The sequence below is a fragment of the Giraffa tippelskirchi genome, chromosome 1 (assembly GCF_054371585.1).
Source record: "Giraffa tippelskirchi isolate mGirTip1 chromosome 1, T2T-mGirTip1v1.2.pri, whole genome shotgun sequence".
NCBI classification, from domain to species: Eukaryota; Metazoa; Chordata; class Mammalia; order Artiodactyla; family Giraffidae; genus Giraffa; species Giraffa tippelskirchi.
The window spans coordinates 143,671,479-143,688,309 of record NC_137275.1 but is presented as its reverse complement, the minus strand read 5'-3'; the positions used below and the strand labels follow the sequence as shown (position 1 = coordinate 143,688,309).

Below are 16,831 nucleotides of genomic sequence, written 5' to 3'. Positions count from 1 at the left end.
CCCTCAGTCCCAGAAAAACACTAAAGTACATTCTGTCTCTAAATTTGTCTCTTCTGGGTATTTTGTATACATGGGTTTTGTTTTTGGACCAGAAAAAAATTTTTGATGCCCTAGAGAATCTGCATTCCTAATTCTGAGGTTCCAGTCCTTCATTATAGCTTATGTATGATAGGATAATACAGGATCAAACACTCCAATACTTTTATTGGAGAAGAGCCAAGTTTTTTTTTTGTAAACCAGTGTCTCTGATTTGAAATTACCTTCGATAGAGTGAATAAACCATACTGAAAGCTTTTGAGCTAGTATATCATGTTGAAATGTAAACAAAAACCTATTGTTTAGTATATTGGGAAAGAATGCTCAATGCAATAGGATAACGGGGAGAATATTGATTATTTCAAGTTTTAAAAATACACAGCACTAATACAATGTTGGGGCTTCTCTGGTGGCTCAGTGGTAAAGAAGCCACCTGCAATGCAGGAGATACGGAAGATGCAGGTTCAATCCCTGGGTCAGGAATATCCCCTGGAGGAGGGCATGGCCACCCACTCCAGTGTTCTTGCATGGAGAGTCCTTTGGACAGAGGAGCCTGGCAGGCTACAGTCCATGTGATTGCAGAGAGTCAGACATGACTGAAGTGACTGAGCGTGCACAATACAATGTTATGCTTCTTAATTACTAACAGTGGCTATGATTGTAAATAGCAATTTATAAAAATACCTGCAAGATCCATAGTACAGAACATAGAAATATTTGTATTATATGAATTTCATATTTTGTTAAAGATACTAGATTATTGTAATAACTGACAATTATGGATTAAGACTAATATTTAGGCAAAAAAAGTAAATTCATAGTGTTGGAGTAACAAGTGTTTGTATTTCATACCACATTCAGGTTTGACTTCCAGGTGATTTAAAATACAATACTAGGAGTTCATTGACATGATTTAAAGTTCACTCTATTTTTTCGGTGTAGTGGGGAAGTTAAGTTGATTAATAATCTCATGCTGAAACTTACAAATAACCTCTTTCAGTAAATCAGCTCATTCAATAACTGTGAAAAAAGTTTATTCTTTAATTCATCCTGTTCATAGTCTAGGGGAGACTACACATGTAAGTAAGTTATTGTACGTGTGTGTTTGTTTCCGTGTTAAAAAAATCTTCTGTAAAAATGGGTTGTATTCCCTGGGTTATGGACTTTGAGAATTTGCTGATTTGCGTCTTAGTAATTACTGCTGAAGGTCATCCCCTGCTTCACCTTGTTTACTTTTGCATCTCTTGATACAATTCTCAGCTGGGTTTGAAAGAGAAGTGCATGTGTTGGTTTTGTTATCCATAGATCGGAAACTCTGGTCTCATGGCTCTGTTTGTTGAGGGTAGAGGATCTGACAGGGTATAAGGACAAAAGTTGAGTTCAATTTTAAAGAAATTCATATTGACCTAAAAAAAAGTGTTTATTTTACTGTTTGGCCTATGATATGAATTTTCTCTAAGAGCATCCTCAAGTAAAAACTAAAAAGTTATGTACACTAACAGCTTATTTTTGCTGAGTTAATTTTTATGTTCTTTTTATTTCTTAAAGAATAAGGTTTATCATCTTAATTGTGTGTGTGACCCAATTGTAAAGGGGCAAGAAAGCTCTTTGCGTATTTCTCTTAAAGAAAACAGCATTTTGTTGACTGTAGTATTAATTTTGAAAACTGTGAATTGTTGTTTGGATGACCAGCTCTGAAGCTCCTTTCTTCTGCTGAGAGTCAGAAGATCCCAAAGTCCTCGTTGCTGCTAGTGATGCCAGTTCTGCAGATACTGTCTTCTACTGCCTTGGAAGACTGTATATCCATGGATGAAGAAGGTCCCTCTAGGCAGCAGTTGGCTCTAAACCTTTTAGAAATGGTACAGCAGGAGTGCTACAGAGAGGAGCACCAAAAGGTAACGACTTCATCCTTGTTTCTCTTAACATAAAGTTTAATCAGTTATTTGGGATTTAAATCACTGCCAGAAATCTCACCTCCTGATGATATATGTGTTTGGGTTTAAATCCTGTCATTGAATTTTACCACTCTGTCAGGCACTGGTGTAGATGTTAGTATATTCTTCTGGACTGTGATGCGGAGGGTAGTCCTGCTATGAAGTAAGTGTTGGAAATCTGTGTAATCTTTTTTGCTTGTTGAGTTTCCAGTGTCCATTAGTGGTTAAAGGTCCTGAGGAATCCTGCAGGAAAGTAACTAGTTCTAGTTAACTAACCTAGTGCTTCTGCAACACATCTGAGCTTGGAGCCTTTTTCCCTCTCTTCATGCTGTTAAATAGTGAAGGATAATTAGACCTGCAACAATCTATGGTGGGGAATTGCAATTGCCTGGAAGTTCTGGGATCTGTAAGAACTAAGACTTGACTTTTGAATATGGCACCTTATGCTGTATTCCCCGGCATATGGCTCTTGATGTCCCTTGTGTGTGTTCCTACTCCCTTCAGCCCGACTGTCACACTCCATTCCTATCCATGCTTACTGGGCTTACCAAAACCATTTGGCTTTGTCAGTCTCACTGGTCGTGTTAGAATAATGGAGAAATATGAGTAATCTCTTGTTAGTGGCTGAATTCTAGGCCTACATTCATCATATTTTTTTCTCTTTAGGTGCTTGGGTTTTACCTTTAGTAAAATGTGGTGCGTGCATACTAAGTTACTTCAGTTGTGTCCAGCTCTGTGCAACCTTATGAACTGTAGCTTGCCAGGCTCCTCAATCCATGGGATTCTCCAGGCAATAATATTGGAGTGGGTTGCCATGCCCTCCTCCAGGGGATCTTCCTGACCCAGGAATCAAACCCCCATCTTTTACGTCTATCTGCGTTGGCATGCAGGTTCTTTCCACTAACGCCACCTGCAAAGCCCAGTAAAATGTGATAGTACTTCCCAACTATAAAGGGTTAAAGATGGTAAAACTGGTGAAGCACCTTAAGTTTCCAGAGACCAAAGACATTACATAAATGCGAGCAAGTGCCTTAGTTGTTTTGTTTGCAAAAGTAGAGATACCGCTAATGACGTATTGTTAAGTGTTCTAGCAGCAGAAATCCAGGCATTGTTGGGGATTCTTGGTTTTGTTCCCTGTTTGATCATGCAGCAGAAACTAGCCTGCAGGCATATTTAATGCATGCTGCAGCCTCCTCGATTCTGATTGTTTGACTGAACCATAAAACTTGAAATAGGTAATTGATTTGCATTAAAAAAGAGAATTCTTAACATCTGCTCTGATAGGATGACAAATTGTGACCCCAAATTTCTAATAGCCTTTTACCTCCCTCCCCTTTTAGTTTGCCCATATAGAACACAAATTGTATTCTGAATGGGGGTGGGGGCAGGGTACTATGTCTGAGAGTTCTGTTCCTTTAAATCATGAGTGATATTTACTGAGGATCACCCTAAATCTAATGTGTAAGTACTCAGCTTACTGTTTGCTCAGGTGTGTGTGAATCTTATTCATCAGCACTGCCTGGTGGATTTTCTCTTTAGCAGCTGGTGAAGAGGGTGGAGGAAGGCATACTATTAGGGTGTAAATGTCCTCTGATGATAGTGTGCTGCTGTATTGAGGCTTTCAGTGGATATATGATTTCCCTTTTGAAAAATTTAAGCCACAGTTTACTGTTGGCTTTTCTCCTACACCTGTCCAGACCCTATATTCCAAACATACCTATAAATTTAACCTGCCCCAAACTCCCAGTTCTCTTCCTGAATCTTTGCCTTAGCACATAATGCTCTTTTGTCTCCTTTGCCTGAACTACTCATTCTTCAAGACCCAGCCAAGTGTTTTCAGCCTCCCGGAGTCAGAATTTATTACTCTCTCTCCTTTGCATCAAAACACTTTCAGCATTAGTGTATTGTGTTGTATGTCTTAATTTAACGGGTACATATTTGTACCTCCAGCTGTGCTGTGAGCTTCCTGAGGGAAGGAATCTTGGCCTTTTTCACACTTTGCCTTTATTTTTTAAGCACATTAATTTTTAAATTACAACAATTGTTGAACTTTTGATGTTTTTTCTACCCTAGGTGTTGCTGCATTATCTTTTTCAGCTGATCATAGATGGGAGAATTAAATACACTTTAGCAGTGGTGAAACTGAATATTTTCCACATATTCAAAGAAATAGATAACACCCTAGCTTATTTATTTGTCTTTGCATCTTCCACACCTGACCTATTGTTTACTATGTAGTAGACAGTCTAGAAATTTCTGTTCAGTGAGGAATGTATGCTTCTGATACAAATAGAGATCATTTTACCCTCTTGATTTATTACAGAAAGACTGTTTAGAATCACAGATTTTTGTTGTTTATGTTTTTGTTATTTCCTTTTAAATTGGTGATTCTGACTGAGTATTTGGCTTAGAACTAAAGTGTTTCTTCAGAAGTATAATTCTTCTAATAAATAAACCCAAGGGTAAGTATTACTGTACCATGCAGTTCTCTGTTTCCTGTCCATTTATTTTTTTTTTCCTTCATTTTTTGGCTATGCTGTGTGGCATGTGGAATCTTAGCTCCCTCACCAGGGATTGACCCACACCCTGAGCTGTGAAAGTAGAATTCTAACCACTGGACTGCCAGGGAATTCCCTACCTGTTTCTGAAGTGTTGATAACAATGAAATAAAACACATTTTAACTTCTTTCAGTTTCTAACAATTAAAAAGTAAAATTTCAAAGCAGCCATTCATCTCTTTAAAAGATTAGCATAATCTAATAAGCTTTTGTTTGTTTATTTATGGTGTAAGAAAAACAGGATCCTTGGTATTAGACTATGACAGGTGATGTTTAAAACCTCCTATTTGTGTTCTCTTAGGTGAAAAAGCATCAAATACTAGTCGCAACTCTAAAGTGCTTAAAACTTTGCTGCCCCTACCCCAGAAAATGGCGGTGGGGGGGTGGTGGTGGGGGTGGTAGTGAGAAGAAAGCACCAGGGTATGAGTCAGGGTCTAGTTAGGAGAGAGAAACCACACTGATAATTTAAATAAAGAGAAACTTAATACAGAAATTATTAACTAGTAAAAGGTGTTTAATTACTGAAAGCAGTAATGAGTCTCTAAGGAATATTGCCATAATAAATGTCGACAGCAGCTTCTACTTCTGAGACTGAGACAGGGGACACCCAAAGAATGAACCAAATGGATCTCCCCATTCAAGGCTGAGATCACAGCTTGGTGGAAAGATTGAGCTATGACCTGCTAGCTGGTGAGGTGTGTGGGGTGCCACAGGCCAGAGCTGGCCCATAGGAAGCCATCTGCTGGAGTCTCTTGGATGCCCCTGGCAGCCAGGGATGGGTGAAATAAAGCAGGAAAGAGACTTAAGAGTCAAATTCTTGCAGTTATATAGTGGGGCAAGATTCATCTTTGGTGAACTATTTTAGTCAACAGAAAGATTTAGAGAAAGTGTGACTGAGGTAGGATCTGTCATACATTTATTAATTGGTATTTTTGGATAAAATACTTTGTTCAAACTTAAAGCACTGTGAGCTTTATTACCTTTTAATGAAGCAGTACTAAGTAGGTTTCATTCATTGTCACTTTGAAGTGATATATAGCAAGCAGAAAGTATTTTGAGTATTTGTCTCTTAAAAAATCAAAATTTATAATATATTGTTGTCCTATTTATAGCTGAAGTTAAGATTTATTGAGCACATGCTCTATTTAAGAAGTTATGTGGATTAACTCTTTTGTCACAATAACTTTGAAATAGTTTTGTTTTGCCATTTCCACATGTGTGGCCTTGGACTAATGGTTGAATCTCTCCGAGCCCTGGCCAAATGGGCAACAAAGCCCCGCTTCATGTGGTTGTTTATTAAGAATGTCTTATGTTCAGGCTCCATTCTAAGTGCTTTGCCATGTATTAAGTCATTTGATTTTATCCCAAACTCTTTGAAGTAGGTATTATTATTGGTCTAATTTTATCCAAGAGTTAACTGAAATATAGAGAAGATAACTTGTCAACGGTCATGCAGTGGGAGTCTGATTATTTTTTAAAATAGATTTATTGAGATAAAATTCACATACATACACTTTACTCATTTAAAGTTCACAACTCAATGGCTTTTTGTATATTTGCAGAGTTGTGTATACAATACCACAGTCAATTTTAGAATACTTTTATTACTCCAAAGAAACCTACCCTCAAATAATATTCCATTGTATGAAGCTACCTCATTTTATTTTTTCATTCATCTATTGAACATTTGGGTTTCAATTTTTTAAAAAAAATTTTGGTTATTGTGAATAATGCTGTTGTGAATACTCCTATACAAGTTTTTGTGTGGACATAGATTTTCATTTTTTCTTGGGTAGATAACCTAGGAGTGAAATTGCTAGATCATATGGTAACCATGTGTTTGATCATTTGAGGAGCCGTGAGACTTTTCCAAAGGGACTGTATCATTTTACATTCCCATTAGCAGTGTGTGAAGGTGCCAATTTCTGTATATCCTTGCCAACACTTGTTACTGCCTGTCGTTTTATTACAACTATACTAGTGGTTGTGAAGGGCTTCCTTGGTGGCTCAGATGGTAAAGAATCTGCCTGCAATGCAGGAGACCCAGGTGTGATGCCTGGGTCAGGAAGATCCCCTGGAGAAGGAAATGGCAACCAACTCCAGTATTCTTGCCTGACAAATTCCATGGACAGAGCAGCCTGATGGGGTGATAAGCCTGATGGGGAGTCCATGGGGTCGCAAAGAGTCAGACATGACTGAGCAACTAACACAGGAGTGGTTATGAAGTGCTATTTCCTTGTAGTTTTGATTTGCATTTCCTTGATGATAATCTTACAGTACTCATTTTGTAAATGAAGAAATAGAAATTATGGAGGTTAATTACCTTCCCCCTTGTTACACAGGTAGTGGATGTAAGATTGAGATTCAGGTTTTGTCTGTTTGACAAATAGAATTTAGATTTGCCTACACTCTATTGCAGCCACTTTGATTTTATTAACAGTAATTTATCATCTTTGTGCTGAACTTGGGAGTTAATAACAGTATTTCAGATTTATAGGAAAACAGTAAATCAGTAGTAAGTTGAAGTAAACTGGTTTCTTAAAAGCTTTTGATTGGAAGTTAATAGGAATTAGATCTTGTGCTTCTATCATTGTCTTCTTAATAACATGGATACAGAGAATGGTGTTTTGTCTTTCGGTGATAATTAACCACTACCAAGCCTTTCAACTCTTGATTAGATTCTTCATAGATGTATAGAACAGAAGGACACTCTTAAGGCTTGATCTATTCCAGTCTTCTGTTTCTGGTCTGGTGAGTAATTAAATCCCTTTTTGCACAGACCTGTCCTTCTTTTAAGTGTCTCTAGGTTTGTTCCACCCTCCCTCTCCTGATCAAATCCTGGCCTCACTTTTGTTAAGCCCTTTTTAATCAACATTATAGATAATTGTTATTCTTTTAAGTTAGTGAAAATCCATATTGTTCACCTGCATTCACGATTTCTTTTCAGTCCTCTTTAGACGAAGAAGTATGAGCAGATGTTGTTAGTACTTGGTGTACCTGAACCTTTTTATTAAAGTTTTTTAAAAAGTAAAGATTTGCAACTGTTTTACATATGTAGATGTGCAACCATTTCATATTCACTTAAATGTTACTTTTCTATTGTTTCTTCTCTTTTTTATTGACATATAATTCATTTAACAGAGCCTGTCTTTTATCTTTAAACACCTACTTTCTTCTCTAAAACTCAGGGAATACCAGCACTCCACGGGGCCAGGATTTGGTAGCTGGTGCTGAGAGAAAACCCTTGATGACACGCTTGCCCTGGGATCGTGCCTGTGGCAGCTGTCACTCAGTGGGACAGAGAGACCATTCTGTGATCTCTTATCAACGTTGTGCCTTTTTCCTGTGACTCTAACCTTAGGCGAACAGACAAAAAACATAGCCTGAAGCTGGACTGATACTTTAAGCACAGTAGGATTACTTTTCTGTGTTAATATGTTTACTGTGTAATATTGCTATTGTCTAGTTAATTTATGGTTCATGGTGATTTCCAATTATTTTCTTTTATAATCATATCCAGCAATTTTATTTTTCTCTCCTGAAGATGACAAGGATAATATTTTCCTTTATTTTGCAACTTTAGGCACTGTGCTAGGTGCTTTATAGATACTATTTATCAACCTCAATAATGTAAGCAGGGAGATAGGCATTACTTCCATTTTATAGATGAGGAAAGTAAAGCCCAGAGAAATTGTGTAACAATTTTTAATAACTGTCTAATAACTGTCATCTGAGTTAAATTCACCCGTTTCAGTCCACCTTAGTTCACTGATTCCTAGAATGTTGATGTTCACTCTTGCCATCTCCTGTTTGACCACTTCCAATTTGCCTTGATTCATGGACCTAACATTCCAGGTTCCTATGCAATATTGCTCTTTACAGCATCGGACCTTTCTTCTATCACCAGTCACATCCACAACTGGGTATTGTTTTTGCTTTGGCTCCATCCCTTCATTCTTTCTGGAGTTATTTCTCCACTGATCTCCAGTAGCATATTGGGCACCTACCGACCTGGGGAGTTCCTCTTTCAATATCCTATCATTTTGCCTTTTCATATTGTTCATGGGGTTCTCAAGGCAAGAATACTGAAGTGGTTTGCCATTCCCTTCTCCAGTGGACCACATTCTGTCAGACCTCTCCACCATGACCCGTCTGTCTTGGGTGGCCCCACACGGCATGGCTTAGTTTCACTGAGTTAGACAAGGCTATGGTCCGTGTGATCAGATTGGCTAGTTTTCTGTGATTATGGTTTCAGTGTGTCTGCCTTCTGATGCCCTTTTGCAACACCTACCATCTTACTTGGGTTTCTTTTACCTTGGACGTGGGGTATCTTCACGGCTGCTCCAGCAAAGCGCAGCCGCTGCTCCATACCTTGGACGAGGAGTATCTCCTCTCGGCCTCCGCTCCTGACCTTGAACGTGGAGTATCTCCTCTGGCCCTCCTGTGCCCACGCAGCCACCACTCTTGGACGTGGGGTTGCTTCTCTCTGCCGCTGCCGCGGACCCTGGGCGTGGGGTAGCTCCTCGCGGCCGTGCTTCTACACCGTCCCTTGCAGCCGCCGCGCTTCTGCTAACTAAGATGTACTGGAATTGGTGAATTTAACTCAGATGACCATTGTATCTACTACTGTGGGCAGGAATCCCTTAGAAGAAATGGAGTAGCCATCATGGTCAACAAAAGAGTCTGAAATGCAGTACTTGGATGCAATCTCAAAAACGACAGAATGATCTCTGTTCGTTTCCAAGGTAAACCACTCAGTATCATGGTAATCCAAGCCTATGCCCCAACTAGTAACGCTGAAGAAGCTGAAGTTGAACGGTTCTATGAAGACCTACAAGACCTTTTAGAACTAACACCCCCAAAAGATGTCCTTTTCATTATAGGGGACTGGATTGCAAAAGTAGAAAGTCAGGAAACACCTGGAGTAACAGGCAAATCTGGCCTTGGAGTACAGAATGAAGCAGGGCAAAGGCTAATAGAGTTTTGCCAAGAGAATGCACTGGTCATAACAAACACCCTCTTCCAACAACACAAGAGAAGACTCTACACATGGACATTACCAGATGGTCAACACCGAAATCAGATTGATTATATTCTTTGCAGCCAATGATGGAGAAGCTCTAAACAGTCAACAAAAACAAGACCGAGAGCTGACTGTGGCTCAGATCATGAACTCCTTATTGCCAAATTCAGACTTAAATTGAAGAAAGCAGGGAAAACCACTAGACCATTCAGGCATGACCTAAATCAAATCCTTTATGATTATACAGTGGAAGTGAGAAATAGATTTAAGGGACTAGATCTGATAGACAGAGTGCCTGATGAACTATGGACAGAGGTTTGTGACATTGTACAGGAGACAGGGATTAAGACCATCCGCATGGAAAAGAAATGCAAAAAAGCAAAATGGCTGTCTGAGGAGGCCTTAGAAACAGCTGTAAAAAATAGAGAAGCCAAAAGCAAAGGAGAAAAGGAAAGATACTCCCATTTGAAAGCAGAGTTCCAAAGACTAGCAAGGAGAGATAAAAAGCCTTCCTCAGCCATCACTGCAAAGAAATAGAGGAAAACAACAGAATGGGAAAGACTAGAGATCTCTTCAAGAAAATTAGAGATACCAAGGGAATGTTTTTTGCAAAGATGGGCTTGATAAAGGACAGAAATGGTATGGACCTAACAGAAGCAGAAGATATTAAGAAGAGGTGGCAAGAATACACAGAAGAACTGTACAAAAAAGATCTTCATGACCCAGATAATCACAACGGTGTGATCACTCACCAATGCCAGACATCCTGGAATGTGAAGTCAAGTGGGCCTTAGAAAGCATCACTACGAACAAAGCTAGTGGAGGTGATAGAATTCCAGTTGAGCTATTTCAAATCCTAAAAGGTGATGCTGTGAAAGAGCTCCACTCAATATGCCAGCAAATTTGGAAAACTCAGCAGTGGCCACAGGACTGGAAAGATCAGTTTTCATTCCAGTCCCAAAGAAAAGCAATGCCAAAGAATGCTCAAACACACAATTGTACTCATCTCACACGCTAGTGAAGTAATGCTCAAAATTCTCCAAGCCAGGCTTCAGCAATATGTGAACCGTGAACTTCCAGATGTTCAAGCTGGTTTTAGAAAAGGCAGAGGAACCAGAGATCAAATTGCCAACATCCGCTGGATCATCAAAAAAGCAAGAGAGTTCCAGAAAAGCATCTCTTTCTGCTTTATTGACTATGCCAAAGCCTTTGTGTGGATCACAATAAACTGGAAAATTTCTAAAGAGATGGGAATACTAGGCCACTTGACCTGTCTCTTGAGAAATCTGTATGCAGGTCAGGAAGCAACAGTTAGAAATGGATATGGAACAATGGACTGGTTCCAAATTGGAAAAGGAGTACGTCAAGGCTGTATATTGTCACCCTGCTTGTTTAAGTTATACGCAGAGTACATCATGAGAAACGCTGGGCTGGAGGAAGCACAAGCTGGAATCAAGATTGCTGGGAGAAATATCAATAACCTCTGATATGCAGATGACACCACCCTTATCGTAGAAAGTGAAGAGGAGCTAAAGAGCCTCTTGATGAAAGTGAAAGAGGAGAGTGAAAAAGTTGGCTTAAAGCTCAACATTCAGAAAACTAAGATCATGGCATCTGGTCCCATCACTTCATGGGAAATAAATGGGGAAACAATGGAAACAGTGTCACATTTTATTTTGGGGGGCTCCAAAATCACTGCAGATGGTGATTGCAGCCATGAAATTAAAAGACGCTTACTCCTTGGAAGGAAAGTTATGACCGACCTAGATAGCTTATTAAAAAGCAGAGACATTACTTTGCCAGCAAAGTTCCGTCTAGTCAAGGCTATGGTTTTTCCACTAGTCATGTATGGATGTGAGAGTTGGACTGTGAAGAAAGCTGAGCACCCAAGAATTGATGCTTTTGAAGTGTGGTGTCGGAGAAGACTCTTGAGAGTCCCTTAGACTGCAAGGAGATCCAACCAGTCCATTCTAAAGGAGATCAGTCCTGGGTGTTCATTGGAAGGACTGATGTTGAAGCTGAAACTCCAATACTTTGGCCACCTCATGAGAAGAGTTGACTTAGTGGAAAACACCCTGATGCTGGGATGTATTAGGGGCAGGAGTAGAAGGGAGCGACAGGGGATGAGATGGCTGGATGGCATCACTGACTCAACGGACATGGGTTTGGGTAAACTCTAGGAGTTGGTGATGGACAGGGAGGCCTGGCGTGCTGTGATTCATGGGGTCGCAAAGAGTCGGACAGGACTGAGCGACTGAACTGAACTGAACTGAATAACTTTCATGGCTGTGCTAAAGTCCTGGTCTTTTAAATCTGAAGTCCAACGCTGTTTGTCACTAGGCTAAAGAACTTGACTCTAGTCTTTAATGAATTTCATTTTCTTAGGGAAAAAATTCTTAGCAAGACAGGAGTATAGTAAATAAAGTATTTTTAATACATTGAAATGGTTCAAGAATCATAGATGGTATACAATGAGCAGTCTCTTTCTCACCTTTATTCTGTTTGTCCAATATCTACACTCTCAAAATGAAGAAGATGAAGATTAGTAGTTACTAATTTCTTCTGTTTGTCTAAATAATTTTGTGTGTGTGTGCAAGTCCATGTGAGTCTCTAATACAGGATAGTTTTACTCTAGAGATTTCTAATTTGCCTTATCACACTCCAAATGTGTGTGTGTGTTTGTACATATTTATGCAAACACAAATATATAGTCCCTATGCTTTCCTTTAAAATAATTTCTGCATTTCAGGCACACTGTATGTATCTTGGATTTTCCTGTGTGATATCTTTCCATATTAGAAAAGATAAAGCTTCCTCATATGTTTTTATAGTGGCATTTATTTTCAAATAAAACTTATCTTCATTCTTAAGCATATACTTGAAATAACTGAACATCTATGTCCTCACAAAAACTTTTACAGTAATATTCATAGCAACATTATTTGTCATAGCCAAAAAGTGGGGAAAAAAACCCCAATGTCCATTAATTGATGAATGGATAAACAAAATATATATCCATACAGTGGGATATTATTTGATAATGAAAAGAAACGAAGCATTGATAGATACCAGTCAGCCACGACATGGAGGAACCTTGAAAAAGTTTTACTTTATGTGAAATAAAAGAAGCTAGTTACTAAAGACCACATATTGTGTGGTTCCTATTATATGAAACAACCAAAATAAAAGATTAATGGTTGCCAGGGCTTGGGGATCAGAGGGAATAAAGCAGAATTTTAATGGACATTGGAAAAGGAAATGGCAACTCACTCCAGTATTCTGGCCTGGAGAATCCCATGGACAGAGGAGCCTGGTGGCTACAGTCCATGGGGTCACAAAGAGTCAAACACGACTGAGTGATTAATACTTTAATGGGCATGGAGTTTCCTTTTGGGGTGAGGAAAAATGTTCTAAATTAGCTGGTGTCGATGGTTATACAACTTTATTAATTAGTAAAATCCTCTGAGTTATTAACTTTAAAAGCCTGGACTTTATGATATGTGAATTATATCTCAATAAAGCTGTTATTAAAAAGTTTTATAAGGCTTAACTTTTACTTCTCATCCTTTCAGTTGTTACCCTTATCCATGTAAGTGAGTCTCTAATAACAGGACAGTGATACTCTAGAGATTTCTAATTTGTCTCAACACACTCTAAATGAATTATTTTTTGAGTAGGCAATATCTAAGTCCTCTAATGTCTGTGGCTTCTTCTGGGCTTTTGGGCACACCACTCACATTGGCAGAATTCTGTCCAATCTCTGACCCTGACTGTAGCACTTGACTTCCATAAGGAGCCATTGCTTAGATTGACTTAAGCATAACATCTTCTTTGGGTATCATTTCAATTTAGAGCTGTCAGGCTGCTGCTTCTTGCAGGAGTTATCCACAAAATATTAATGAATTTCCATACTCCAGCTGAATCAACTCTGTTCCTACGAACACACTATTACAAAAATGAGTTGTCCTCAGTCCAAATCTGCCATCTGCCCTGAGTTGCCTCTTACTGGGGCTTGGGGGTGGGCAAATACAATGTTATTGTTGTTGTTTTTTCTATTGTTCTCACTGGTAAATACCTCTTACATAGTAATGGCTTTTTCCAAACTCTGTTGCCTCTGGATTTTGTATATTGACCCCCCATTTTTTTTTCTCTGCCTTGCTCAGGCACTCAGTTGTGTCCAAGTCTTTGTGGCCCCATGGACTATAGCCCACCAAGCTCTTCTGCCCATGGAGTTTTCCAGGCAAAAACTCTGGGATGGGTTGTCATTTCCTACTCCAGGGGATCTTCCCAATCCAGGGATTGAACCTGTGTCTGTTGCATTTCCTGCATTGGCAGGCAGGTTCTTTACCACTAGCGCCACCTAGGAAGCCCCAACAGGGAGCAAATGGTAAACATGAGGAAAATTTTAAATAAAACTCTTCCAGGGTTTCCATCTGGTAGCTCTTTTCTTTTTGTAGGGGCACTCAGAACAGACCACCTGTTTGTACTGGGGACCAACCAGCTTTGGCCCGTCTGACGTCTTCCATGAGATGGGCGAATTTTTGAAAATACATGTGAAAATAGCCAGGATTGAATGTGACGCGTAAAATGCTAACTCTGAAAAAAACGAATTAAGTAGCTTTTATGGTTTAAATGAATTGTGATGGGGTGATAACTCACCTATTGTGCAGAGCAATTTAATCTTAAAACAAAATTGGGTTTTTTTTTCTACGTAGTACGTGAGGCAGTTTCCTGGATATTTTGTCTTGAGTTAATATAAATGGACACAAAGCTTTTTTTCCCACTGTAGGTAAAAATTTACCTGTTTTCTTTATATCTTACTATTTTTCTGACTTTGCACTGACCGCATGTGATCTGTTTTTTGCTCCTCTTCTACTTATATTGCTATCTTAAGTCAAACTGAAAGTGGGATTTTTATACTTTCAATCTCAGACCTGGCTTAATGTTTCCTGTGATTGAAATTGGCACCATCCTAAAACATTCCGAGCTAAAATTGTTTTCCCAAACTGAAAAATGTTACTTTAAAAAAATCGCTTGGTGATGGGCAATATTTGTGATATTCTGTGATAATGGTTTTGTGCCCCTATGATTATGGGCATGTCATTGAACATCTTCAATTGGATGACCCAAATATGGTCACGTTCTGAAAAGCTAGACTTTTGTCAAATCTCTGCATCTTTAATGTTTTTTAGAGACTAGAATTGTGTATGTTTATTTGGTACTCACTTTACTTATCTGAATTACCAGGCATGTAACGAGTTTAAGTACAGGTGTCCAGAGTTACAGAATTGAAAGAAGAATGTGATTACTAGCATTCAAAAGTTGTCCTTAAATGTTTGATGGGAACGGCTTTCTCTAGAAAATGCCTTCCATTCTGTCTCTTCAATGGCTCTAGTGTCCCTCTTTTTTTCCCCTTTTGTGAGAAATTGAGCTTTTGTGATTTACATGTTTTGCGGAAGCTTATTCCGCCATTCGGAGAAGGCAATGGCACCCCACTCCAGTACTCGTGCCTGGAAAATCCCGTGAACGGAGGAGCCTGGCGGGCTGCAGTCCATGGGGTCACTGAGTCGGACACGACTGAGCGACTCCACTTTCACTTTTCACTTTCATGCCCTGGAGAAGGAAATGGCAACCCACTCCAGTACTCTTGCCTGGAGAATCCCAGGGACGGGGGAGCCTGGTGGGCTGCCGTCTATGGGGTCGCACAGAGTCGGACACGACTGACGCGACTTAGCAGTAGCAGCATTAGCTCAGATATGTGCAGAGAGGTTTGGGTCAGGAATTGAAAATTTTGTATTCATTTTGTTGGAAGGATCGATTTCTTCTATTTCTTGAAATGTAAAGAATAAATGAATGTCAGAAATATATTTCTGACAGATTTTACCTCATTTATTCATACTTTTTTTGTGTTTATTTTTCAGCTCTCCTACAAGCTTGCGTTCCCCATAACCAGCGTGTATGGTTCAATATTTACAGCTTGGAGGATCCTTGAAGTAATGAGAGAAGAGTCTGCGGCAAGTGACTGGTTGGCGTCTGTGGAGTCATTGCTCCCTATAACCACAGTGATCCCTGCTCATGTTTTTCTTCTGCTGGCTTACCTCCTTGTTGAAGATAAGGGACGAAATCTTCACCAGATACTGAAGGTCACTACAGAATTAGCACAAGCCGATTCCTCTCAGGTAAAGCAAGAAAATAATGGAACAGAAATGAGGGAAAAGCTTGACATTGGAATCGTAGATTATTCTTTCTTTGTGGATAATTTTTATCAGTTTTGAAGTACAGGCTTCTTATTTCTTTGCTATCTTTATTTTCCCAATTTTTTTCCCTCCTTCTCTGAGTTGATGTATGTTTAATGATGCAAATATTTTCTTTAATGAAAGCACACTTCGAGTGAGAATCTACACAGGATGCTAATCTGCTGTTTTTGTTATTGGTGGACTTGCTAATTTTTTAACATTTTCATTAACTCTTGCACCCTATTCCAAGATGCATGGCCCTTGGTTCTAATATCAATCTTTTAAGGTGGAAAAATTAATTAATGCAGAATAAATGTGCCTAAATATAACAGGCATTAATCTCTTTTTAACTTCTTGGAATTTAATCCTATTTTTATTCAGTCATAAGCAAAAAAAATACTGGGTCCTTGCTATATATAGTACTGATCAACATGCTGGGTGGGATGTGAAGAAAAATAGTCATTTTTTTCTATCTGTACAGTTATTGGAGTATAGTAAAGACGTCAGACATTATTAATAAAGGCCCTCCTCCCCCTTTTAATGAACCATATATTTAGCATAGGCATCTGTAATTTTTTTCCGTTGGGTAGAGTGTCTAAACTGTATTTCCTGTGAAGGGAAGGATTTCATAACCAAGTAGGTATGGTGATTTTATTATCTTCTTTATCTTAGTGCCTGTGCTTGTGTTCCTTTTTAAGCATGGTATGGAAAAAGTCCATCTCTTTAAGGAGAGGTATATGTTCCTTTTGGAACACAATTTGATGGTAAAGATGGGATAAGTGTGTTTCTTTAAGATGTGAAATTAGCGTATTGGGAATTCTTTTTTGTCCCCAACTTGTCGCACTAATTCCCTTCTGTCAAGTAAACAACTGCTGATATATAACAGAAGTTTTCCCTCTGACTAGACCTTTTGTGGTCTGATTCTGCAAGTGGATCCATAATGTACTCAAAGCACCTTTGTCTTATGGTATATGAGTAATGTGAGTCATTTCAGCCTACTTCCTACTTTATCTCTCCCTCCACCTTCTGTAACAATCCTGATTC

At 39.0% G+C, this 16,831-nt stretch overlaps 1 protein-coding gene across 11 annotated transcripts in view; it reads left to right on the top strand.

Moving 5' to 3' along the window:
- FOCAD (focadhesin) overlaps nt 1-16,831 on the top strand; it is a 301,886-nt gene that overhangs the window by 97,613 nt on the left and 187,442 nt on the right. For 10 of the 11 annotated variants that reach the window (XR_014076742.1, XR_014076743.1, XM_081569967.1 and 7 more), the window contains 2 exons: nt 1,729-1,931; nt 15,473-15,730. Coding sequence is in view for 9 of the 11 variants with exons in the window: in XM_081569967.1 (XP_081426093.1) it covers nt 1,729-1,931; nt 15,473-15,730 (461 nt within the window). In the remaining 2 variants the exon portion in view is untranslated. The remainder of the gene's footprint in view (nt 1-1,728; nt 1,932-15,472; nt 15,731-16,831) is intronic. The other variant, XM_081569987.1, reaches the window with a different exon arrangement.